This window comes from Corvus hawaiiensis, chromosome 1, assembly GCF_020740725.1.
Source record: "Corvus hawaiiensis isolate bCorHaw1 chromosome 1, bCorHaw1.pri.cur, whole genome shotgun sequence".
Lineage (NCBI taxonomy): Eukaryota > Metazoa > Chordata > Aves > Passeriformes > Corvidae > Corvus > Corvus hawaiiensis.
The window spans coordinates 86,239,036-86,265,260 of NC_063213.1; the positions used below are offsets into that span (position 1 = coordinate 86,239,036).

Genomic DNA, 26,225 nt, shown 5'->3' on the forward strand with positions numbered 1-26,225 from the left:
TAAGAGTTATCTTGCTGAAGAGCAACACTTTCTTTTATAAGTTACTCAAACGGATTTCACATTCTTACTGTCTTCCTCTTTCACCACAGTAGGGTACCATTTCACTGAGAGCTACTTATGTTCTTTGCTACTCTATTAACCTCTCTAGTGTCCACTCTGTCAACAACACCCCCCAATTCTGCCCTCATTAGCAAGTCTGTCTGTTGGCCCCTTAAAACTGAGGATGCACTAGAAGACTCTGCCTTCCCACAAGCTTTCAATAAAATGCATTTTGTATAGGTTCTGCACATTTTCTTGCAATACAAGGAAAGGTTGCAAACAACCAGTTAAATAGAAATGACTCCACATTTCTACTGTTTTTCCTGTTAAAATAGCTGTATTTCTAGCCCAGTATAAGTGTCTAAGAATGCTTTTATTGCTGCATTTCATTTCACTTGTCAAACCAGAATAAACTTCCTTCAGAGAAAGTGGTTTTTTGCTATTACAAGTGCATTAGGAAGTGTGCCAGTGCAGCTGTACCACCAAACCCCTGGGAGACACCAGACCCTGGGGAAAGCAAATGGTCTGAGAACATCTCTTTTCAGGGCAAAGTCATCAGCACGGAGATCACCAAGTCTTCTTGCTCAAACACCCTCGCTGTAAGAAAGGAGGCATTCACCCCAGACATGCCTTCAGCAAATTTCTCTGATCCTCTCAGTTTGCCTTGGAGCCAACAGTCTGCCAGATTCATCTCTAAACTTGCTCTTCAGAAAGAGATCTCTCTGTTTTGTACTTCACCAGCATAACACAGCAGGAGACATGTATCCTGGCCCACAAAGCTCTGCGCTACTGCCATACGGAGGAAGGGTTGAGAGGTTTTTTGTTTTGCTTTGTTTAGTCATTTTATTAAACAGAAAGTTTATAGAGATACACAATGGTAGAAAGATATTACCACAAACATAAATACTGTATTAGTAGACATTTTGGCTCCTACAGGAATGAAAACAAATTAGATCTCTTTCAATAGTTTCATTTCAGCTACATACTAAAACCATCTTAAAGAAACTCCATGGCTTTTCACTATGCTTTATGCCTCAAGTGTTTTTAACTTATCTCTTTATCCCACATTAATTGCTTTTTTTTTCTTTTCAGTAAATGTTCCAATGTCATCTGGCAAGTCTGGTCACTGCTCCCAACTTTAATTTCAACCCCCACATGCACAAAGCTTCAAGTACCCTTCAGCTCAATTCACTGACCTCCTCCCTACTGTGAGTCAAGAATTATGCACCATCAATCAAAGCACATTTGTAGTACTTAGAGGCTGCCTCATCTCTCATCACTTCCATGTCATAGGCTGCATACAAACAAGTCAATTTACAGAAAGGCTACCTGTCATACCAAAGTAATACCCTGTGGTTTACCCAATGTATTAGGACACCATCTCACATATGTTCGCATTTCAGTCTTGACTTCATCTCTTCAGAACTAGCTCTTGACTTAGTACCATGAACAAAGCTGAAGTGAGACTTCACCTTCAAAAAGAGCACCCACACTACTAAGCAGATCTCAACCACACATTTGACAGAAGTTCTGCAATAGCAATATTCTCATTTTGCTGATGGGGAAAATGTACATAGACATCTATAGTGATTTGTTTCATCCCATGTAGGAGCTGATTCGTTGAACGAGTGCTTCTAACTCTTTGCCCTGCCCCACACAGGCACAGTGGCCAAGCCCAACAAGTGTTTCCAGCTTCTACACAGAGGGGGTTGTGGGCTGTGGAGTGGAGAGCCCATGGCTGCTTCTGCATTCTCATGTAAAGAAACACAGACTTGTCATCATCCTGCCATGAATTCTGCAGTCCAGTTACTCTGGGCAGCGGATGGATGCCTGAGTCATAGCTGGTTAGCTACCACCACACGGGAGCCAGGTCTGCTGCTGCCATCATTAACTGCTACAGTTTGCAGCCACTCGTTCCCATCTGTGCCTAAGAGTCCGCACAACCCCACAGTGCAGGCTATGGACGATTGTTACTCCATGCGACTTCCAAAAGGAGTGAAAAATAACCATCCCCCCATCCCACTGCTACCTATAAAGCTGCCAGCCAGCCCAAGGTCAATCACATTCTTTTAGCAAGGACTGACTGTAAATACAGGCAGGATACTCCTCAAAGATGCAGAGCTTACAGAATGAACCAGAAAGTTCCTGTAATCAAAGCCTGTGCCATTTTACACTCTTCTTGCTATCTGAAGTCTGACTTCATTCATGAATCTTTAATCATTTTTTAAACATAGAAAAAAAATCATGTTGAGACTTAAATAAACATAACTCTGCCACTAAGAAAGCCTACTTTCACATTCACCCAAAACCCCAGAAATTTATTAGCAAAGTATTTTTAGTGACATCCTTTTTTTTTTTTGATATACCACAGTGTATGTTCTTTTTGACATAACTAAGTTAAGGTACACTTGCTGATACAGACCATGAATGCATTCCAGTGTAATTTATTTGTCTCAGCTAAAACAGATATGTGTCCCATGCTGGAAAACTCTTAAAATCTGCAGTCCTCAACTTCCCAGTCATCTGGCAGAACCAGTCTTTATTTTATACACAGATTAGAAAAGATGTTTCTAAGAAAGATCATGTTTAAGCTGTAACTTGAACTGGGCATTTTCCTGCCAGCTGTACAATGTGTTATGTGTTTATGTGACAGTCCCATTTTTCTAGTACGTTTGCTCCTGAAATTTATTTTAATATGCAGAAAAGGATACTGAAACCTTAAACTAATTCTATACTTCTTCAGACTGTTTAACCTAAATTTGCTACAATACTGCCAGCCCACTTTTAAAATCCATTCAATTTTTAAGCACAAGGCCAACTTTTGTTTAGCATTTATAATTCTTCCTCTAATTAAGACCAACTAACAAGTGAAAAGGAGGAGCACGAAGCGGTTGATTCATAAGGAACCCTAAAGCAACAGAAGCCTTTGCCAGGAGTACTGTGGTATCAGAAATATGCCCCATTTCACTATTGCAAACAAGTCTTACCTCACCCTTGTTCTATTTCTTACCCCTGGACATGTTACAGAGATAGACATTGCTTGGTTATTTTTTCATTTAATAATTTTTAGTTTTTAAAAGAGAAGCAAAGTGAAGTTCTCTATTCATTTCTAAGATGATAAAAGCTCTGCTTTAAAAATGAAGCTCACAAAAAAGTAAATTAACTTATACTTTTCTTCACCTGAGGCACTGGAAAGAAGAGACAGAAACCAAAGGTTAGGACACTTATTAGGACAAACAATGGAAGGAAACTAAGAGCTGTACTGCCTGCTTTCCATCCTCTCACTACTTTGACAGAGACCAAAAATATAACTTTGAAGGTCAGGGGAAAACAAAAATCCAAAATGTCTCTCAGACACGTCTCTCAGAACTGTTTGTGGACAAGAGGGCTGCACTGTGTCAGCTATTAAAAATTACCTGCATCACAAGAGAGATCAAAGGTGCATGGCTGGTCAGAGACAGAACAAAAATCAATTCAGTGTGCTTTAAACAGGGGTGGGAGTAAATCAGGACTTTATCTGGTTAAATGCATTTCATTTTGAAAAAAAAAAAAAATCTGATTCCAAAATTGTTAAATGTAGGCTGTTGAAAGGTTTCTTGCAAGGATGAAGTCTAGCCAATCTCAATTCAGGGAGCAGTTTCTGACATTACATCTGCCCCTACCTCACCACACCACTGCTACCACACTCTCGGAAATCCATTTCATAGAAAACGGGGTCTATTTTCCCCCTATTACCTTCAGAAAGCACAGAGACACAGTTAACACTGTGCTCTCGAGAAATCTGTCTGCTTTTACCAAAACTGAGAGATTTAAAAAATAAAATAGCCTGCCCTGAACAGTCACAGTGATTTCAAACATTCCATGTGCTGCAGATAAATGGCAATCAGTTTCTAACAGATGATACTCTTAAAAGTCCGAATAAGCAGAATAGATTTATTTCGGACTTGAAGACACAGTCATGAAACCAGATTAAAGCCCTAGAGCTTTCCATGTAATCAGATACTGAAAGTCAGTTCTCTCTCCATTAAAGCTGACCTTGCATAGTGACATTGTATTTTTATCTCAAAAATTAGAGATCCTTCTTAAAAGATTATTTTTGAAATATATAACAGACAGTACAGCTGCAGTGAGTATGGATTGTTTCCATCTCTAAATACACCCTTCCCCTTTACACGTCAAACTGCCTTTGAAACATAGAATTTGATTTTGGTTAAGGTGTCAGAATCCAAAGTTAATATTCTGATGTTGCAGAGACACTGTTTTTACTGAACAACTGCCATTGTTACGGCATGATTAAAAGCCAGGCTACATAATAAATCAACTTTCTTAGCTGGGAAGCTCATTAGTACTGAGATTATTTTAAGTGCCCAAAGCCATGTTTTGACATTTGCCTGTAACACCTTCACTGAAAGGTTCAAAAGCTTCTTACATAAAGCTAAATATACTTAAAACATTCCCCCTAACAGGGAATATGCAAAACCCAAGAACGTGAAGGAAGAGGGTGTAGTGGCACAGGCAAGAATTCAACTCAGCCACGTTAAAAATGTCATCCAGAAGCTATCAAAAGAGCCTGTGTTGATATTATGAATTTCCATCCTTTTGCTCTAACATATTGACAGTAGAAATTTAGTCAGATTACGAAAGAAAACATAGAAGCAATACAGTTATGCCAGAGAACATTTGAGCTGGTCCCAAGATTTTACAGTTAACTTGCATTGATTAAACTAGGAGAGAATATTTCAGATCACTAAGCTCAATTTTGGACCACTAACTCAAATGGAAGAAATAAGCTGCCTAGGAGGCAGAGGAAGACCTGAGACCAGAAGTGCCCCAATACCTGTTGGATAGTATAAATAAGAATATAAAATGGTTTAAAAAATAGTGAAATCTATCACATTTGGCTGCTTTAGCAATGGAATGGTGCAATTTGCTAAGCAAATACACTTACAGAGGAGGGAGTGCACCATCCATGGGATAATAGACTTTTTTTTCCCCTCACAAAAAACATGAGACAAACATACAAGAAATGAGCTCAGGTCCGGTACATGGGGAGAAACACCTCATCAGGAGGTAGATATTGAATCACTGGTTTCCCTCAGATACATGAATTTCCCCAAGCACACCATTTCAAACAGAAGCGTCAGACCCACGAGCTCAAGGCCGATAAACAGAATGCCTGGAATAACATCCTTCCCATGAAGGGCCTGCAGGCTGCTTCCCTCCAGGAGCCCTCTCTCAGCCCGTGCAAGGTGCTCTCCCTCCCGAGGAGTCACCAGCCAGGCTGTGGCACCAGGCAGCCCACACACAGTGCCCGCTCAGCAAGGGCACGGGTGACCCAACACAGCTGGAGCGGCAGCAGCGGCACAGAAGTGTTTGTGCTGCCCGTGCCATCGCCTCATGGATGGAAACGTGATGTGAGCGTCAGCCTCCTGCGAACGGAGCGGACACTCCCTCCCAACAGACCAGTGTGTTTAGGCACCCAGCCCCAGCACCCCAGCCCCTCGCCCCGAATCGTGCCGCTCCCCTGAGCCACCCTTGTGCAATAGCTGCAGCAGAGAGAGGAAGTTCTCCACGGGATGCCCCCGAGTGCGCACCCACCAGCAAAGAGAGAGGGTGTCCCATGCTGCCTCTTGCGTTACCCAGCCAAGGGATGTAAAAAGAACAGATAGATTTGCTCTGCTTCAGCGGCAGCAGGAAATGCACATACTTTAATATTAAAGACAAAAGTGAATTAAAAAGGACATTTGATTTTACAATTGATTTTGCAGTCTCACCCTATTTGATTTGTGATGAGTTTCTTAAAGAGCCACCGCTGTAGGCTTATGCTAGCACTAAGCTAACTTGTTTTCAAGGAGGTAATGCACAGGGTGAGGGAGGTAAATGCCCTCTTTTTCTGAGATGGATCTGTAAAGAAGCAAGAAAAGCTCATCACCCAGATGCCCAATCTACACCTTCCTCTCCCAAAGCCTTAGACAAGAATTTAACAATAACAAGAAAGGAGCTTCTAACTACCCTCAATTCACACTTTGTGAATCTACTCCCCTCTGTGCCATGGTAACTGCAAATACAAATCTTGAAAGAGAAGGTGGAGGAACACCTATCTGCAGTATAAAAAACCCCAAAGCACTCTTTCAGATGTCATACACCCATACAGCCTCAGTCCCTGAGGGATGAGTATGGTGTGCCATGGACTGTCTGGAACAAGGAACCCTATTTCCCAGTCCAGCTCCACTGGCTTTTCCAATGCAACTGCTCTGCCCCAGCAGCCATCTTCCCCTTCAGCACAGCAAAAAGGTCATTGCACATCTGGTAATAGCTTTACCATTCCACAGGGGAAAAAAAACCAAAAAACCAGGCTTAAAATTAATTTTTAATATTGTAGTACTTCTTGGTTTGGCTTACTTAAAATTCTTCATTTTTTCTACATCTCAATTTGTAAAACTTCCAGTGAATAAAGGCCCCAAGGCAAACCCTAAACAAGACAGTGGGCTCCTTCCCTGCATTGAATCCTACTTTGTCAGAGAAATTCAAAAGACTGATACACTGAATCCTGAGATTATAAACAGGCTTAAAATACCATGCTTGTCAACTATGAGATACTACAGTGCTTTTTTATTCATATCAGGTGGCTTCAGCTGAACACATTTAATTTTATATATGTCCAAAACCAAAGATTTGCAAGCTGATACTAAAAAGTTGATATATGAAAAATAAAATAAAAAATAAAATTAAAAGATACAATAAAAATGAAAGAAAATACATCAGCTACCTAAAAATGCTTTTCTTTGAATATGCAACATTTTAAATAATTTTTGGTCTGTTTCTTCTCATTTCACTGTTTTCACTCAATCTTCACTATATTATGTACAGAGTCTTCCAGCTAAACTCATACAGTTCAGTTCATCTGTGTTCCATAGCTCACTGCAAATCTCTGAAACAATCTGTACTAAACACCAATCTACTCTGTCTTCTCTTTTCATAACTTTTTTTTTTCAGAGTTCTGTCAGCCCAAGGGTTTGGAAACTAATCTAATGAGGGAAGTTAAACTTCTACACAGCTATTATGGGTGCCCTCCTAGTAGCTGTGCTAACAAGATTCATCACCAAATATAAATGGAAGCATTCTCCAAAAGAAGACAAAGGTACTGTAATGAGCTAGGCAGGAAGCAGGGCCTCCGCTCTCTGCGTAAGATTAGTCAGTGTAAATCATTTTGGCACTAATGGTGGTTTTTTTCTAAGGCTGGACAATGACAACAACATTTATACAAAGCACGAGAATTCATGAATGTCTGGCAGTATTGTCTCCGAAATACAAACAATGTTTGTTTTTCATTCTACACTTTCAGTTCAGTACCAGCTGGATTCTGCAAAAAACATGGGTCAGTTCTGATACACCAGATAACCAACTCATCCCAGTCAGATCACACAACTGAGGCATTTCAGAAGCAGCACCGGCTGTTACTAAACACACTCCTCCTTAGCTACAGAATGAATAACAACATCACCTCAACTTCTCATGCCTATCCTCAGGCAAATACAAAAGAAAATATATTCAAATCAAGTAATAACAACAATGGTGGAGAAAAAGAGTGCTACACAGTATTATTTTTCTGGGCTAAATCTTAGGCATTGTAATACTTCACCTACACCCATGCTTATTCAAAAGTCTGACTGTATGTACATGGGCTTGTATTGTTTGGACCCAGGACTGTTCCAGTGTGCTAGAAGGGAAGTTTCCACCATGTCTCTATAAAAATTAATATTTTAGTGACTAGCCAGCGAGGTACAGGACAGCATCCACCTCAAGAGCCGGCTGCAGTATGGTGCAAGCTGGCAGATGCCCCGGATCCCTCCAGTTTCACTGGGAGCCAAGTGGTCTGTACACACAGGCAGGAAATCTTAATGCCCACCCAATCCGCAACCAAAGCAGGTTCATCGTCTCACTACAGGCAAGGCTTCCTACCACAACCAACCAAGAAAGACCAAAGGCTGTTGGCAAAGGACAGCTGTTGGCTAAAACGGCTGTCATCACCATTTCCTTTCTGCTGCTGGAGCCACCTGGCTACGGAGCCAGAGGTGCCGTAAGGTTCAGCTCAGCTCTGTCTGCAAACTGCAGTGACAAAAAGCATCACGTCCAACAAGAGCTGAGAGCACCTTGGGAAAGGAAGCCTTCATGTGAGTGCACTAATAAAAGGAAGATAAATCTTTCATCACAGACCCATGGCAAAACACATTTGTACAGAAACTGACAATCATTCCACAAGTACATACATACAGAAAGTGCCAGAACTGTGTGTCTAATACTTCCACTAAAGGCAAGGTGACAAAATGTGCCTTATTTATGCCTGGCTTTAAAATTCTGAATAAGAAGTAGCTACCCAATCTCAAAAAGTACATGTCAAGTACCAATAAAAAGTATTACCCATAAACTTCACATCTGGGACTGGAGTTGGCAGTATTTGCTGCCTGCTAGAAAAACAAACAGAAAAAATGAGCTCCAAAATATGCATCAGCAAAGAAGATCCCAGAAGTACAGAGCAAGAAGAGAAACAGCAGTGGCATGGCAGGCAGGTTGAACCCCCCAAAGTCCAAGAGCCAACAAATTCTGTTGGGCTTACACTTTTCTGTAGCATAGTGTATTTTGCCATCATAATTCATATAGCAAAGCTCTTCCACGGTAGCACAGGGAAATCTATATGATAGCTTTGTCTTGCTAATGAGACACACTCAAGGTTAGATTTGGCAGCATTACACAGCAGCATCACAGAGCAGCCTAGAGGAACAGAGGGCTGCACTGCCAGGGTACTTGGAGAGAGAGGAGAACCAGCAGCACCCTTTGGGAAGGGACAAGGGAGAACAAATGCTGGAGTTTATCACCTCTTTGGAAGACCTTTAAATGGCATCCCTGTGTGAATGCAAGGATCAGAACTAAAATCACTACTATGGTCCCCAGCTCTGCCTCTCACTGATGGACAGAGTACAAATACTATAGGCTACACACTGCAGAAAATCTGTCATTGCAAAATTTTAAACATTTGTGACTGCTGAATCTTTTGCAAAGTGAGAAGGAAAAAAATTTTTAAAAAACCAATACTTGTCGTCACCTCCTAAGCATGCTCTCACTTCCTCTTGGTTTTTTTGAAGATGGTGAATAATTGTTTTGCTTGTTTCTTCACCTACTACCTTTTCCTCTTCAGAAAAGCCACATAGTTTAGAAATATTTTTCTTCTCCAAGCCTAGAGGCTTTGCCACAGCTTCTGGAAAGACTGTTCCAGAAATACTTAGACTTGCTGGTTATTAAATGCCAAATCCTAGCAGGCTGTTCTTAACTTTCTCTAACTTTTAGGTATCTGAAGCATATCTGTTCCTTTGCATTAGTGGATATTAGTATTGTTCAGCTAGACAGCTTGTTCTTTCCTATTACATTTGCTAATGGGGAATATAGGAAAGAAATCATAGTCCCCTCTCTTTGCATTTACTACCTTTACAAAAGTTGCCCAATTAGAAGAATCATTGAAAAGTGAGTACTAAATAATGGCTTAGATACAAAAACACTTACTGTTAAAGTAAGCAAGCCTATTAGCATACCTACACATAAGCAGTTATTAAACTATTTCTAGGAAAAAACACTATTCCATCTGCACTCAATTTTGCACATTAGTTTCACATGAAACCTTCCTATTCTAAAGACTCCTCACATTACAGAAGTATCTTCTGCTCCCCAATCTTTACAAGACATTCTTTTGAAAGAAGAAGCTGAAGAGTTATAAAGCATCTGCTTGTGTAAAAACAGTGATTCAGCAGGAAACACGTACTTGAAATACCCTTCACAAGAAAGGGCTTATTCACGCGGGGACAGTTGGCAGGGCTATCTCAGTCTCCACTTGAATGCTTTTTCCAGTTTGTGTTAAAGGGATTCAGATGCCTGGGAAGAAGCTAATCACCATTTTTATAGGCTGTGGAAAGCAGTCTTGGTTCAGAATTGCAGGTGCTTGTACCAAAAGCCCTCCCAGTGAAAAGCAGAGGACCACAAGTTAATGTTCAACAGAAACTGGCAAATCTGCTGCGCTCACTGAGCAATGTGGTCAGGTGTGAACTGCAAGTGCACACAGAAAACAACGTAACAACTACGGCTGCTCAAAGCACTTAACGCACAATACGCTAAAGAGAAAAAGGCAGAGAACACCTAACACAGGAATTATTTTAGCCAATTCTAATCCTTCCACAATTTCTGCTCACGCCAATCACAGGAAGCTTTAGGCCTCCTATTAGGTATGTGCTTAATTCAGCAAGTAATGTTGCATATAACTGGAAGCAAAAATTGCCATAGTCTGTTGCAAACACCTTTATCATCAACATGATCAAAGCATAACACCAAACATTCATTTGCAGTGGTTCTGCAAGTTGTTTCTGGATATAGGTTTATTCTTCTAAGTTTTAAACCAGTGTCAGTGCCAGCAAGGCTTTAATAGAAAGTAATGGATAATTAAGTTTAGTGGAAGAGTAAGAACAACCAAAGCAAACACTGGCCAGGCCACAGAACATAAAAATCCATTTCATGTCAATAATCTAATCTTCCTATGTATGATGTGAATAATATGACTGCATGAGAGCTAGTTCAGACTATGTCACAATTCTCTGAGCTGAAGCTCTTTGTGCTGTATTTTTCTATGTACTATTCATTAATCTGGAATCCTACAATATATGCCAGCTCTAAAAATACTTGTACTTTCAAGTTCTTGGACAAGAGTATTTATTTCATATGCTATGAAAAGAGTGTAGATGCTCCTACTTGGACAGAACAAACACATAAGACATGACGTAACATCACACCTATGGCTGCTTCCACTTCCAAGACAGTACCAAAGCAGCAGGTACCTTGCTTCCCTCCAACACTGCAAAAAGGCAGAAGTCCTACAGCCCAGCTCAGCATTAAAGGCCACCTTTGGGCACTTGGGTTTCAGTTCTTAATCCACACCACTAACATAACAGCGTCAAGATTAATACTGTACTATGTACTTACTTCGGCAACAAAATCAAAAAGATGTTAGAAATACTGGATTTGATTGCTGCCAGTCAGCTGATATAGAAGAAAAATCCCAAACAAATTGTGGATGCATAAGTGATCTTTACTTCAAAAAGTATTGGGGAAAAACATTAACTGCGTCTTGCTTGAGAAGCAGGCATTGAACTGCCAGTACCTCCTCTGTTTCCTAAATTAATTTGGACCACCACATACAGACATTTGTCTCAAAGTGTCTGAGAAAGAGCCACATGTCAGGTGACTCCGTATGGATCCTTTTGCTGTACAACAATATGGATAGGGGAAAAGAAAGATCTGAAAAGGAAGTGGGAAAATGTCAGGCTGCAAAGCTGCTGTTCTGCCATCAAAACACAGTATTACCTATTTCTTCTATAGATGTTCAGACTTCAAAAGCAGCAGCCGCATGCACTGTAGCACACGAACCCAGACCACACAGGATGTCTTCCCCCCCCACCCCAAAAAATCCCTTGATTAAAGGGGGATATTTACAAATAGCTTCAGAAGTCTGCATAAATCTGTTCCAAAATTTGCACATCCTAAGATAGGTGAAAGTAATATAACAACCATTATTAATTCTAAAACAAATGAAAAATTGAACTTATAAAATGTGTTCTATGCGTGCAAACATGACACAAAACATTGCCTCTGCTACTGCAAGTTTTAGACTGGATTACATTGCAGCCTGTTGCCTTCTCTTTTCAATTGAAAGCAAAGCTTTAAAAACACCAGAAAACTTGGAGCATGGAAAGGGGAGCAAGTTAAAATACAATCCTCCTTACATTCTGGGACTTGTTTATGAAACTTTAATTGTCTTGATAATCTACAAGTCATGAAATTTAAGTCTTGCTGCCCTTGACAAATTAAAAAAAGCTGGATTTTTAAAGGACAAGTTAAACATGTCACGTTTGGCAAATATTTTAATAATGTGCTTGTAAACTTTTTTGTTTCAATAGTCTTGTTCTGTCTGCATTACTATTAGTTGTTGCACTGATGAAACAACATTTGAAGATGACCTTCAAGGACTTGGCTTCAAATTAAACCATCAGGAACCCTTAGGTTCTTAGGATAAGAGGGTTCAGTGCTTAAGAAAGCACTATTATCAATTATCAATTATTTCAAACTTAAAGAAATAATAATAGTAACTGTTGTCTTTTAGGTCTCTGAACAGACAGAAATCAGGGAAGACAGAGTTTTAAGATTTGTTTTAGCTTTTTATGAACAGTCCTGTTGAATAACAGAAGCTAAACTATTACACCCACATTACAACATCTAGTTCAGGGCTATCTTTTCCCAAATGAGCTGACTTCTCTCATGAAAAGCAAGTAAACATGTTTTTTTTTTTTCTTCTCCTACTGCAGACATTGAGCCAGAGCCATTCTTATGGCAGTCAAAGATTTTTTTAAAATGCAACCTTAACATTATAAATGTTGAATGCAATGTCAGTACTTCCCTCCTCCCCACTCCTAAAAATAGGAGAATATCACTGTCACCCAGGCTAGTAATCCTATCTTGGGCTACAAGGTTTGAGATGCATACAAGTCCTTCATCGTCTTCACTCACAGCTCCCAGGACAGTTGTGACAAAAACCGATTTCTTCAGCTCTCCTTCTCCAACCATCCAGAACACTTTTTTTTCCCCCCAATGAGAAGGAGAAATGGCAACATGGAGGCAAAACCATGTCTGCATTCCCCCAAGAAGCCTGGACTTCCACGCGCTATTCCTTACCTTGGTGGTTCAGGGAGATGCGGTTAGACGGTTCTTGGAAACCCGGTTCCACCAGATCCCGCCGACCATGAGCTGAAGTCTGATCTACATTGTCCTAAAAACAGAAGAGTAGAATATCTTACCAAAACCAGGCATTCTGTACTCCCTGCAAGCTACATTACACGGAGTCAAACCACCAAGACAAAACAGAAGAGCCCTGCCATGCCTCTGAAAGGAGAAACCAATGTCAGAGAAGGTGGGGGAGCAGATCACAGGGGGACACTAGGCTGCCACATTAATACGCGTGGCATGGATCCAGAATCAATGACTGTGCTGTTGGCTCATCTGTACACCAGTTTGCATTTCAAACTGAGAAACAGTGAAATGTAAATGCACTTCCTAGTTTAACAAAAGTTTCTTCTTGCATCAAATTATGCAGAGGCTTGGGGCTTTGTTTTCTTTAATTCCAAGTCTGTGGCTTAGGGCTTTGTAACTAATTAACTGGACTGAAACAGATTCAGTAGTGAACTACTAAACCTCAAGAGAAATCAGAAGTTCAGTTTAGATAAACATCCATGGCTCTGGATGCCAACCTGTTGTTTTTTTCATACTGGAACTCTCACAAGATCAAGTTTCATGAAGTTTTAACACAAACTGAATTTGGCTAAGTCTAAAATACCAGGGTTTCTCACAGATCTTGCCAAAGAAGACAACTAGGAGAAAGCAGGAAAATTGAAATACAAACAAGAAAATAGGAAAAGTAAGATAAGACACATTCTAGAAGTATAAGGAGACTTAGAGCAGGTACATGGTTTTAAAAAAGTGGCATACCTTTGCATATACCAGTTAAGGGTGGGTGTGGAAAAGCGCATAAAGTCGACTGCACTGATATATCACCAAGCATAAACTGCTGCAGCGATATACGTGACTATATACATGACCCTACTCTGCCCAAAATGTGGGCTAAATACACAGTGGCATGACCTGCTTTTATGTTAAAACACAGGAACCACCTTCACAGCAAATGACATTGTAATTAAGGCAGAGCAGTAACACACACAGCGAGCGGCAATTCAACTATGCGCAACCATGAGCCCTCAGCCCAGCATTGAAAAAATATAAGCTAATGCTCAAAAACATAATGGATGTAGTGTTTGGGGACTAGAACTGTATATAGTTATACCAGTATCTCTTCATCAGAGACTGTCTCAGCAAATGCTTGAGCTTTGAATCAAGCACTCAAGCACTGCTCTTGAGTGTCGTCACCATCAGGCATCAGTTCAGGAGCCCAAAGGCATTTATAAGACAGAAACTGACAACAGTGGTATGACTAAGAAAGGTTTTTATGAGTAAACACTGTATGATAAGATACAAATGGCATCTATCTATCTATGCCAGATACAACTGGGACCACTCAAACTTCTGCCTCCATACTGGCTATCTCCCCTTATAGCTCTTTACATTCTTTGCACTGGTTTTCACAACACTGGCTGTTATTTCATGCACCACATCTCGCTTATCTCATGAGTTTTTGTTATTGCTTCTCAGGAATCAAAAAAAACCCCAAACCACATCAGACCTTCCATCAGCACAACTGCCTTTGTTCTTACTTTCTTGAAACACAGCAGTATTTGCTGGCTCTTTCACTGGAGCTAACTGAACACTCAGTAGGAACAAGCAACTCAGGAGCTCCTGTTTTCATCAAATCCCTCGCAACTACAGGGTATCACATTCTAACATTATTTTCACTTTTGGAGCACTAGTCATTCTCACTGTATTTATCTCATTTTCTTTGGGACACCACACCGCCATCACTGACCTGGCCCACATCATCTCCACTTTAAATTTGGGGCAGAAAATCTGGGACTTGCAGCACAAGGCAACTGCAGAAAGGACATACAAAATTATGTGTCTGTTCCCCAGAAAGTTCAGTTGTGATTTTTCCAAGGTGCCAGGGGCAACAGCAGGAGGAGATGCTTATCTAGGAAAAGTTTCAGTCAAAACTTAAAAGCTGAAGCTGACTTCTCTCAGTACAAAGGCTAAGAGGTAAGCATCACAGGCATGGAGAACTCAGCAGAATGTCCCTCCCCAGCCCAGAGCTTTTCTCTGTGCATTTCCCTTCATGAAATTCAACATGACCAATTTTTATGGGGTAGCTAAAACCCCATAGATGCATTTTAGCAGCATTAGTTCCACTTCCCAGGAAGAAGTCCCAATGTCTAACACATGGATGCAGTGACGTATTGCCTCTTAGCTGGGAAGAGCAACAGGGCATCCCAAGAGAAATAAAAGTTGGAACAAGAAAACCAGTTATAAGTTATTTGTCACACACCTAAATGTGTTGTCAGTTGCCCCAACATATACAAGTCCCTTCTGGAAGGCAGGATTCATGAAGTACTATGTAGTAACAAAGGTGAAATGGGGCCAAGATGCATCATTTTACATTTGGGTTTCCCACAGCAGTAACACACAAACACTTAACTGAGAGACCTTATTTCAGGCTTTCACTGGGCTCCAGGCCCGTAACTCTTCAATTAAACCAGACTTTTCTTTTTTTTTAACTAGCAATTGCCAAAAATCTACAGGAATAGGATACGCCCTCTCTGGAATCACCTTACATCTGTACCAGAAGATGCTGAGAACCACAGGCCTTACTCACAAAGTTGAGCCAAAGCCATGGTAAGGCAGATCAAAGTTTTCAGAAGCAGAGGTTACAGTGACTAATGACTGCTGGTGCTGCCCGTATAAAGCTGATGCCCCTGCCTGCTTTGTTCAGTGCAAACACCTGCCCACAAGATCCAGAGAGTTCTCCTGCAGCTTGAGCAAAACAGGGAGGCAAAGGTTTCCTCCGGACACTGCGGGCCAGCAAAACCCAGGTGCTAAAGCAAAGCGACAGGCCGTGCATAAACAAAGCCACACCTGTTACAGCAATGCAGGCAGTGGAGGGGAAAAGGTAAGGGCGGTGAGGTTTAAAGAGCCAGGGGTAGTTTCACATGACCCTCCAGAATCTGTTTGTGTCCGTTGTGCACAGACAAACACTGGCACTTGGCCAGCTGCAGTGGAGATCACACACTGGAACAAGGGTAAAAGAAGAGAGGGGAGGGGGGCAGGAAATAAAGTTATATAATTGCTCCATGCCAGCAGCCTTATTGTCGGGCCCCAGCTCGGGGCTGAGGCCATGGCCTTCAGCAAGGTGGGCACCTGCTTTGGTCCATCACCATCCCCGTGCTGCAGCTGAAAGCAGCCTCCAAGTAAGTAATTTGTTTGCTTCATGGTTTAATCCCCAGCTCTCCCTCGTCCTCCAATAAATGGTCTCAATATGAAATTAAAGCATGTTACCTAACTTACTGTACCATCCAGCTATCGTAGTATTTTTAGAAGCTAGCTGAGCATTAGCCCTCACTGACTTTTTGCATGTGCTGTTTTCTCTGTCAGTCAGCATCCGCAACCAAGGATGATTTAATTGAGTGACTAGCAAGAGTGCTAGAAGGACTTGAAGCAGGGTCCTTTAAAGCATTAGCATTTCATAAAGCCAAACACACCATCATTACAGGTCAGATTACAGTGTCCTTTTGCAAACCCATGTTGCACGACACAAAATGCGACATGCTTGCATCGCCTTAAGAGCCAAAGTCCACTCATAGACAGTGTTATCTCTACGTATCAGTAACCAGGACAATCTAGATTTATTTTTCAATCTATAACCCAGCCTTTCAAGTTGCACTCCTTCAACTATGACATACAATGTTTGCTGCTGTTTGTGCTAGCACAATAAGCATTTCAGTTATCTAAGAAAATACTAAATCTCATCTTTTAATCAGAGAATCAGCCAGACATATACTACAGCAGCTCTGCTGTCTGCACAGGTGCTCTTTAATCACCTCTTTGGCTCCAAGTGCCACTGTTCCCACCTGCACTTTAGCTCAGGGGAGTATGAGATAGCATTATTAGACAGACCAGTGTGTTGCTACTACTCTACTGCTGCTTCTCTCATCCTAGTTTTTTCAGCAAAGGTTATCTAGTCAGTCATTCAGGGTAATCTCACAGGCAAATAGAGAAGGGAGGAGGCAGATTTGAAAGCACAAATAATGAAGTATCATTTATACTTCCCTTCTCCCTCATTCTTTGCGAAGAAAGGAGTCTAGCATTAGCAGAGACAGAGCAGCTTTCTGGAGAGGTCTGGAAATCCCCTGAAGGCTTCTGCTTCTTCTAATTTCAGTAGTCACTGGAAGTTTACGAGATGAAGAAAGGCTACAAGTGGCAGCACAGCTTCTCGGAAGGACCTGGGAGCACGGCCAGACTGAGGATGTCCAGACCACCAAGACAACAGCCCCTGTTTTTGGATTTACTGTAGCTGTCTGCAAACCCACAGTGCCGTGCCCCTGAACAAAAGGTTCAATTGAGCAAGAGCCACGCGTACTCATGCCAGCAGGCCCACAGCAACAAATTAAGATCATGACATACTTCTGATGTTTGTACACCGTCCAGCACAACAGAAAGCAAAGTCAGACGTGCTGATGGGTCTCACCGCAATTTAGGAGATTATCAAGGCAGATATGCCTCAGTTTGCAGAGAGGGCACTCCTGCCAAGCAGGAGCTCCCTGCCAACCTGGCGGTACTCCTTCATCACACCAAGGTACAGGTCTTAAAACCAGCTGAGCATAAATAGAAAATTAGCGAAGTCATTATTTGAACCACCACAGCTTTACTCTGTTCAGGCAACTTGTGCACAGCAAAATAAAGTACCTTATATTACCACAGACCGAGGAAGCTATTGCAGAGTGCTCAAGCGTAAGTGGTTCCCAGAAAAAAAAACAATTACACAAATTCACTGAAGAGGTGAACACCAGGGTCTGTGGAAAAGTGGACACAGCTCCAGGCTTCAGGAGCAGAAAGGGGATACTTTGAGAAATTACACTCTCTTTATATCTGCAACTAGTTGCTCTTAGATGAAGGACACAGATAGACAAACATTTCTTTATCTGACCCGGTACTGTCATTCTTAATATGCCCCTGGAGTTTCCTTAGTCAATGAACAGATTAGACATCATTTCTTCTGAGGATGCTTCGTAAGATTCCTCACTTTCCAAACAAAAGACTGTTTGCATTTATGTAAAGTAGCTTCCTGCACTGCTTTTTAAGCTACGCTGATTCTTTATACCATGATTTTGCAGCTTTGGTTTACTTCAAGCATCAAGTGTAGGAGGAGGATAATAGGAGGAGGATAATCAATTATGCTAAGTGCCGAGTAGCCAGCTAGTCATCTAAGTAAACTTTCCTACAGCTTACTGGTATCTACAGCCATCCAGAGTTTCTGCTCACTCAATTTTACTCTTAGCCCTGTGAAGGCAAACACACAGGCTATTACAAGAACAAATCCGACTGAAGGATCCAGACCAGCGTTCAAGTTCTAATCCAAACTCCGCAGTCCAGATCAGTTAGTAATTCATGTGATGCTCCTTTCCTAGAAATACAGCAGCACAGTCCCCTACCAGACAGCTGTTTAGTACAACATATTTTCAGCAAGCTGGCACTCCAGAGTTTGAGGAAATTTGTCCCAAGTAAGAGTCCTGAGGGAAGTGCAAGGCTCTTGGATTTGTCCAAAGTCACTGCTTTGCAAACGATTTCAAGTTTACTCAAACACAGCGTGTATGTTTTACTGTTTTCTGCCAGAGTGCTTAACATGTCATACAAATAAAGAAAACACAAGCTTTGCACACTAGGCAAAAAACTTTAAAGCGCATTCTCAGACAACCCACATATTACATAATTAAAGACCTGTAACCTGGTTTCCTGCCTCTTAACTATAGCCATTTGACTAGGTAAGAGCCAAGTGAAAGGCTCAGTAAGTCAACAGAGTAACTGTGAACCTAGAATTTTAGCATTCCCATTGCTAAGAGAGCTTGTACAAACAAGAGCTTAAAATAAAGCCACTTAGCTTTGTCAAAAGTTGGGCTCTCTCTCCTGAAGTAGCAAAGCCACTAACTGCAGGAATCCTTCTGATTTTACAGTACTGGCTGTCAAGACAGAGAGCAATAACCCTAGAGACCAAGAGCAAACAAGCCAGCTCAGGATTACAGGAGCAGCAAAGGCAGCAGCACATTCCTCCCGACACACCACAGCACCTCCGATCCTCACTGCCACAAATCACTGAAAACATTCAATAACCTGGCAGGGCACACAGACCTGTTGTGATCCACACGTTCCTACAACCCTCAGGAGACTTACCAGCCCACCACACAACGTATATGATAGCTACAACAGACCGGGAACTAGCAAAGAGAGAAGGAAAATGAGGCTGACAGACAAGACAGATCTGCGCCCGTGGTCCATGTCTCTGCAGTGGCAGAGAATTTGTTAAATGAATCACAGGAATTATATTACGTCCCATGATACAGGGGAAGGCAGAAAGGCTTGTCAGTCTGACCTTGGAGGAACTTCTCTCCCGACCCTCTCTGGGCTTCAACAACCCACTGATCAGAAATCCTTGAAGTCTGAAAAAAATTGGGGGTTTGGACCCTGTTGTCAACACTGAAACCCCATAGTGTGCATGCCCCAAGCCAGTGAAGTGTTTCTTCCTAAAAGCTGTGGCCTGACACAGTTATAGAAGCCACTGCTATAGCTGAGCCAGAAAGTTATTTTTCTGAAGGTGCTTCAGATTTATTTTTAGGAGTCTAGTTATGTGACTTATCACTACCTGCATTGCAACTGATATCAAGGCAAACCAAAAACCGCTGTCATCTACCAGCCAGCTTCTTCCTGTCACCCCTGCCCCGACTCCCAGTGTCTCTTTGGCATCCAGGAAATTAATTAATTAATTAATTAATTAATGTAGTCTGTCAAGAGCTGGACCACAACTAGCAAGCTCCATCAGTATCTGGTAGCAGCAGTTTACTCCTAAAAGGCTTTTCTCCAGCAAGGCAGGAGTGAGCACACCATTTTAGCTGACAGCTGCAGCAATGCACTTTTACAGCATGCATACAGGCTAACATTACAGACTCAGCTTCTCTAGCCTGATTTTTGCAAAACTGGCATTAACAGGGCTTTCAGCACTCCTGAACCCAAAGTTTGGCAAGAACTCTCTCATTAGATACAGTCCTCTCTTAGTAGGAACCAATCACTTCTGCAAGAATTGAGCTGTCTCCCCATACTCTGCACAGGGAAATTGGATAGTATATTCCACAGTGTGCACTTTTCGGGCCAAACTGCCATTTATTATGGTAGAAGAAAATTCTGGGCATCATGGTTGCTGTCTTTTAATCAGTTAGCAAGGAGGGAATCCAACCAACAGGCTTAGAAATGCTAAAAGTTTTGTTCTATTTTTAAAGAGACTGAAACCACTGTGGCTGCTAGAGACAGTTTACATAGTTTACAGCTTAAATAAAGTCTTGAAATACAGAAAAGAAACAAGTGCACAAAGTGCTCAGCGACAGCAATCACTCCTTAGAGGTGTGTTCACCTATAAAGTACTTAGAAAAATGAAGCATTTGCTTACTGATAAAGCATCCTTTTACTTATGTTTTTAAAATAAACTATGTTTCTTTTCATGTCGAACAAAACACCACTGAATAAATGAAGTTTATATTAGGAAATTCATCACAGTAGAAAAGTCGCATGCTTACATGGAAATTTTGTTTCTTCTGCTGGTGCCCACAGAACCTGGTAAAGTATCTTTAGCTTGTATTTAATTGTAAGTTAACCTTACCTCCAGAGCAAGTCACTTTCACTGGCAAGGGACTGCCACTGACAAAGTTATATGTTCAAAGCTACATCCTTTGCTGCATGTTCTAAGCTCTTTGGTTTTGGTCAATACTGACTCAAGCATTAAAGTCCCTGAAAAAGCTGGGTTTTGTGAGAGTGAACCGTAATTATCCACGGTAATTTAAAAATTGAGTTTTGTTACCATGAGAAGGTATAACCTAAAGCAGTATGTCATATTCCTCTTCTTTTTAAATAGGCTTTTCAGTGAGATCTTGTATCAAAGAACTGACACTTAACAGACTACACTACTTAAATGGAGCCAAAAGCACAAATCCATACGATTTAACTACTATGTCAGATGGTGCTCTCGCAATCTAAGGGAGTAATGCAACCCACAACAATGTGTTGCTGCTCATAAAACCTTTAGCCTATTCAAGAATCCTTACCAGGGTCACTTTTCATGTTTTATCCAAGTTTCTGAAGTGCATGGTCAGACTATATTCCTTCTTCATCAGAAGGACAAAAAGAAACATAATGGGAATTAATATCTGTACCCGGGTGCAATGGAAAAATTCAGCATGTCACACACTTGCTAACACACCTGTCCAATCTGAGAAAGCATCTTCAAAATTATTTCCTTTTAGCTTGTATTTAAAAAAAAAAAAACCAAAAAACAAAAACCAACCACAAACCAAAAAAAACCCTCCATAAATTCTTTTGGGGGAAGCTGTAACACAGAAAGAAGGTACGGGATATTTAATCCTTTCCAACACACTGGCCTCCCCATGCTCAGACCTGTGAAATACAAGGTAGCTCATCTGTTCTACTTGGCATCAAACCTACTACAGCTTTGGTTATAGCAGCACTGCTGGCCAGCTGCTTCCAAGAACACCGGCTTTGGGAGTCAGGTTTTGACAGCATCCTTCCACCACATGGACAGGAGACGTTCCGCAAAATGTCTTGGACAGTCTGTCCCAGCACAGGCTAATGATGCCCTGAAATAACCTTGGAAGGCTCAGTGCTTGAAAGGATGAGCTGATGGACTCCGGATCTGGCACTGCAGCAACACATTTGTGTGTCTCAGGCCAGGGGAGGGAGGACAGAAGGGAAGACGCCACCGGGTTGAAGGAACCGCTATTTCCATACAAGTGCATTCTCTTCAGGAATTTATATTAAAATCTGTATGCTTTGGGAAGTGGCACCCACAGCCAGATAACCTAAATTACATGTAAATTACATTAATGTAAGCTTTTAGCTAGGAAGCTCTAGACATCCAGACAGATGAAACTTTTAACAAAGGAATGGAAGTAGCATGAAATACAAAAGAATTTATACCAACTGAATGTGGGTCTGCTCTCTTACAGGCAATAGTGCTATCCCCCCTTTTGTCTTTGTGAGGATTCAGCTTCAAACTGAGAATCTGAACAGGCCAACAAGTGAAGATGGTTCTTTACATGCCTCAATGGAAGTTACAAAATTATAAACCTCCTGTGGGACAGGAGCCACTGTGCCCACACAGACCATTAAAATTTACTGGAAGTCAGCAAGCAAAGTAACTCTCACCTACTAATGAAATTGCTCTTCAGGTCTTCAAACTGAAAATCTGACCAATGCTAGGTGTCATGTTGAACAAATTCATACAAGACTACCTTACTATCCTTCCTTGCTTCAACTATCAGCAATGTGGACCTCATGACTCTACGTTCTAGCCAATTTGCTCAATTGCTGAAATTTAGGGTGTGCTTGGTGTCCCTCCCCTCCTTCCCAACAGTGTTCTTTGGCACTAGATACATAGTTAACTAGAAGTGTCTGTCCCATCTGAGCACACCTGTGATCCTAATTACCTGGACCACACACCTTCCTGCTCAGATAAAGATCCATTCTCCTGTTACATGGTCCCATCTGCCCCAGAACTCATTGCTCACTTCAGACAAGGGGATTTGTAGTCCAGGTGACTTGCTCTCAATTAGATACAGAATTAACTCTTTACACATCTCCACATCAGCAAGCCTTACCCAAAAAAAAAGACATTTCAGAATCTCAGATATGAGGTAAATGTTTTTACACTTCAGTTGATTGCTCTATACCCTACTTAAACCCCACAGAAATCATAGCCCCCTAAGGCACAATAATTATTCATGATTAATCACCCAGCATCAGATCTTGTATTGGAACAGACTGCTGTGCTCTCCCCTAATCAAATGTCAGGGTTACAGTCAGAGCAAATCAGTAATGTAATTTATGAAAAAAAATGTTGGAGTCTAAGAAACAGTCTGCAATATACGGGTACTTAAAAATAAATAGTTCTTTTGTACTGCTTACACTGCAGAAACAGATTACTTTGCAAGCCTTTAGAATAGAAAAAAAAAAAAAATAAACCAAACCCCACATGTTTACCAACAGAACATGATGCCTGAATGTCTGCATTTCTTTCCTTAATCATGTATGAATCTCACTTAAACTGTGCAGCTTTAAGGAAGTCACATACATAACTGTGCCTTTCACAGCGATGTTCTCAGTTTTCCTGAAAAAAAGAAAAATCCTCACAGTGACGATCTATTAGACTTCATAAAGTTGTCACCCCCAAGTGTTAGCACACAATGGTTAGACAAAAATTCTAATATAAATGATGCTGCAGTCTGCATGACAGAAATACCTACATAGAAATTGTCAATTCATAACAGCTGGAAAGAAAACAAAAATTAAGATAAGACTAACAACAGGAGCCATCCTGACTATTTTGGTGCATCACTGTCTCATTCCCATTTCTCAAAATGAAAGAAACTTGCAGGGCTCAATATTGGGCCCAGTCCTCTTCAGTATCTTTAGTGATGATCTGGATGAGGGTATCACGGGCGCCCTCAGGGAGTTCATGGGCAACACTAAGTTGGGTGGGAGTCCTGATCTGCTGGAGGGCAGGAAGACTCTGCAGAGGGATCTGGATCGAAGGGACAGTTATATGAGGTTCAACAAGTCCAAGCGCCAGCTCCTGTACTTGGGTCACAATAACCCCATACAACACTCCAGGCTGGGGAAGAGTGTCTGGAAAGTTTTCCAGAAAAAAAAACCTGGAGGCACTGGTCAACAGCAGCTGAACTTGAGCCAGCGCATGCCCAGGTGGCCAAGAAGGCCAAGGGCATCGTGGTTGTACCAAAAATAGGCCAGCAGTGCCAGGGCAGTGATGGTCACCCTGTACTCAGCCACTGGTGAAGCCACGCTTTGAATCTCTGTGTCCAGTTCTGGGGTCCTCGCTACAAGAAAGACACTGAGGTGCTGGAGCAAGTCCAGAGAAGGGCAACAGAACCGTGAAGGGTCCAGAGAATGAGTCCTATGATGAGTGGCTGAGGGAGCTGAGGTTGTTTGGCCTGGAGAAAAGGAGGCTCAGGGGGACCTTATCACTCTCCACAACTACCTGAAAGGATGCTGTAGCCAGGTGGGGGTCGGCCCTTTTTCCCAGACAACCAGCGACAGGATGGGAGTACACAGCATCAAGCTGCACCAGAGGAGATTCAGGTTGGACCTGAATTCAAGAGGAGTTTCTTCATGAAAAGGACTGTTAAACATTGGGACCAACTGCACAAGAAGGTGATGGAATCACCATCCCTGGAGGTGTTCACAACTGGATAGGGAGCTTAATGCCATAGTCTAGTTGACAGGGTGGTGATCTGTCATAGGTTGAATTCAATGATCTTAGAGGTCTTTTCCAACGTAAATGATTCTGATTTTCTTGATCTTCATTGTCCTTAGAAAAAGAAGTAACTAAGTTTGACTGTAGTAAAATCCAAGCACCTCAAAGGTACTTTTTAGCCTGAGAACTTCTCTCAGTGCTTGGCCTAGTTTACCTATCTCTGTCTAATTTTCAAAAATCTAGGTACCATATGAGATATGCTTCATTGTTACACTTGTTCCAGTATCAATAAAAATACATATTTGTATCTATCCATCTCAAGGTGGCAGCTGCCATGTTTTCCTCTCCTTGAGGAAAGGGAGTTAATTGCAAGTAGCTCTACCAGTTATCCTGCATTAAGAAGGTGGCTTTATCAGAAAATCTTTATTGACTTAACATTCTCTGAAGGAAGAAAATTTACAAAAGATCAGCAATTTGCATTTAAATAGTAACAAATTACATGTAAAATTGCATGCTGTCCCAGGAAAACACAATACAAAGTATAAATCTTCAGTTTTTGCAGAAGCTGGCACACTAAAAGCAAGCACGTCAATCACCTCTTCATGCTTGGAAGGTTTTCTTTTTGTTTTGCTCTGTTTTAAAGTTGTTCACAGTGTAAGTGTGTCAAGTGACCACTTATTTAATACAGCTCCTCCCCACTTCTTTCAATACCTACTGGACACATCCAAGGCAGTTATCCACAGCACATCAGAACATACACTGAGGTGCTTCTACGTGGTTAGCAGCAGCTGCTTTAATTCCACACAAAGCCTCTGAGGCTACATTAAAGCCTCAACAGATCAAAAGAGTTTCATAACTTCCAGTATGCTACTGGAGGAAGGTCTGGTGTGCCAAACAGTGCCAAGGCAGCACATGAAACAAAACAAGAAAACCACCTCAGAACAAGACCTGCCCAGGTAAAGGGTCTCCAAACAAGGAGAGATTTGAAGGGAGATTGCAAAACTGGTCAGCCAGAAGAAAAGTTCAAGAAATCCCACAGTTGTAATAAATCCACATGTGGAATGTTTGATCATGCTGGCTTTAGCAACACTGAAACACTACTGCCATCAACCGCGAGAACATCTCGGCAAATGGATTTCTACTGTTTGCTCCAAGAAAAGATGGGATGCAATTGGATGAGCTGCTGTTCAATCAGTATTGAAGTGGCTTTTCTTTCTCTTCTGTGAAACCACTGCTGAAGACTAGGTAGGGGAAGTAACTTGTTTACCTTGCAGTTCAAGGGGCTGGCAGTTTGCACACGAGCAGCTACCACGCTTCAGCTGAATGGTGATTAATTCAAGGTGGTATATTTTACAGCACAACCAGTATCTATTGTACTGCTTCCTCTAGTTTTGAGCTATTCTTTCTAACCCACAAATGCAGGTCTATGAAATAAAGGTAGTGGAAAAGATTCCTGCTGAGATTAACGACAAAAAAAAAAAAAAAGGAATCGTAGGATGAGAAGGAGAACAGGGAAAACTTTGAACTAGGCTTCAGAAGCAAGCTGTGGATGAGAGGAATGGGCCACCTTCTGGATACAGATAAACAGAAGACTACTTATTTAGCTAAAACAAGAAAATTAGCTGTGACAGATTACCTAGAAGCTCATTAGCACACCACAATGCTGACAGCATGTGTATAATCTTACGTCATAATAATACATGCTACTGTGTCAATATCCCTGTTTCAAAAGATGCTACTGGGACAGTCAATGGATGAGAAGTTTCTGGTCTTGTGGGTTTGGGTTTATTTTAATCTTTAGGGCAAGTCATACTCTAAAAGATACATTGTCAGAAAACTATTTTTCCAACTTGCTCTCATCCAGCATAGCAGTTATGGTTTATGACTTAACCATACAGGCAGTTCATGTTCAACAGCCAGCAGCTTGTCATAATTCTGAGGACATAGAGGACTCCAGAAAAAACAAGATTGCAAGAGATGCCTTGTTCAGAACATCTTTAGCACACTTCAGTTAGACCTTTTCCTCAGGCCATGGCAAAAAAAATATATTTCATGCAGAAATTTCACCAGCAAACACAGAGAAAGGAATTTTTTCCATCAAATTTGCAAC

The 26,225-nt window shown here is 41.4% G+C and overlaps 1 protein-coding gene across 2 annotated transcripts in view; it reads right to left on the minus strand.

The window, feature by feature from the left end:
* GRB10 (growth factor receptor bound protein 10) overlaps positions 1 to 26,225 on the minus strand; it is a 144,842-nt gene that overhangs the window by 71,531 nt on the left and 47,086 nt on the right. For both annotated transcript variants that reach the window (XM_048312624.1, XM_048312634.1), the window contains exon 3: positions 12,808 to 12,901. In XM_048312624.1, the coding sequence (XP_048168581.1) occupies positions 12,808 to 12,901 (94 nt within the window). The remainder of the gene's footprint in view (positions 1 to 12,807; positions 12,902 to 26,225) is intronic.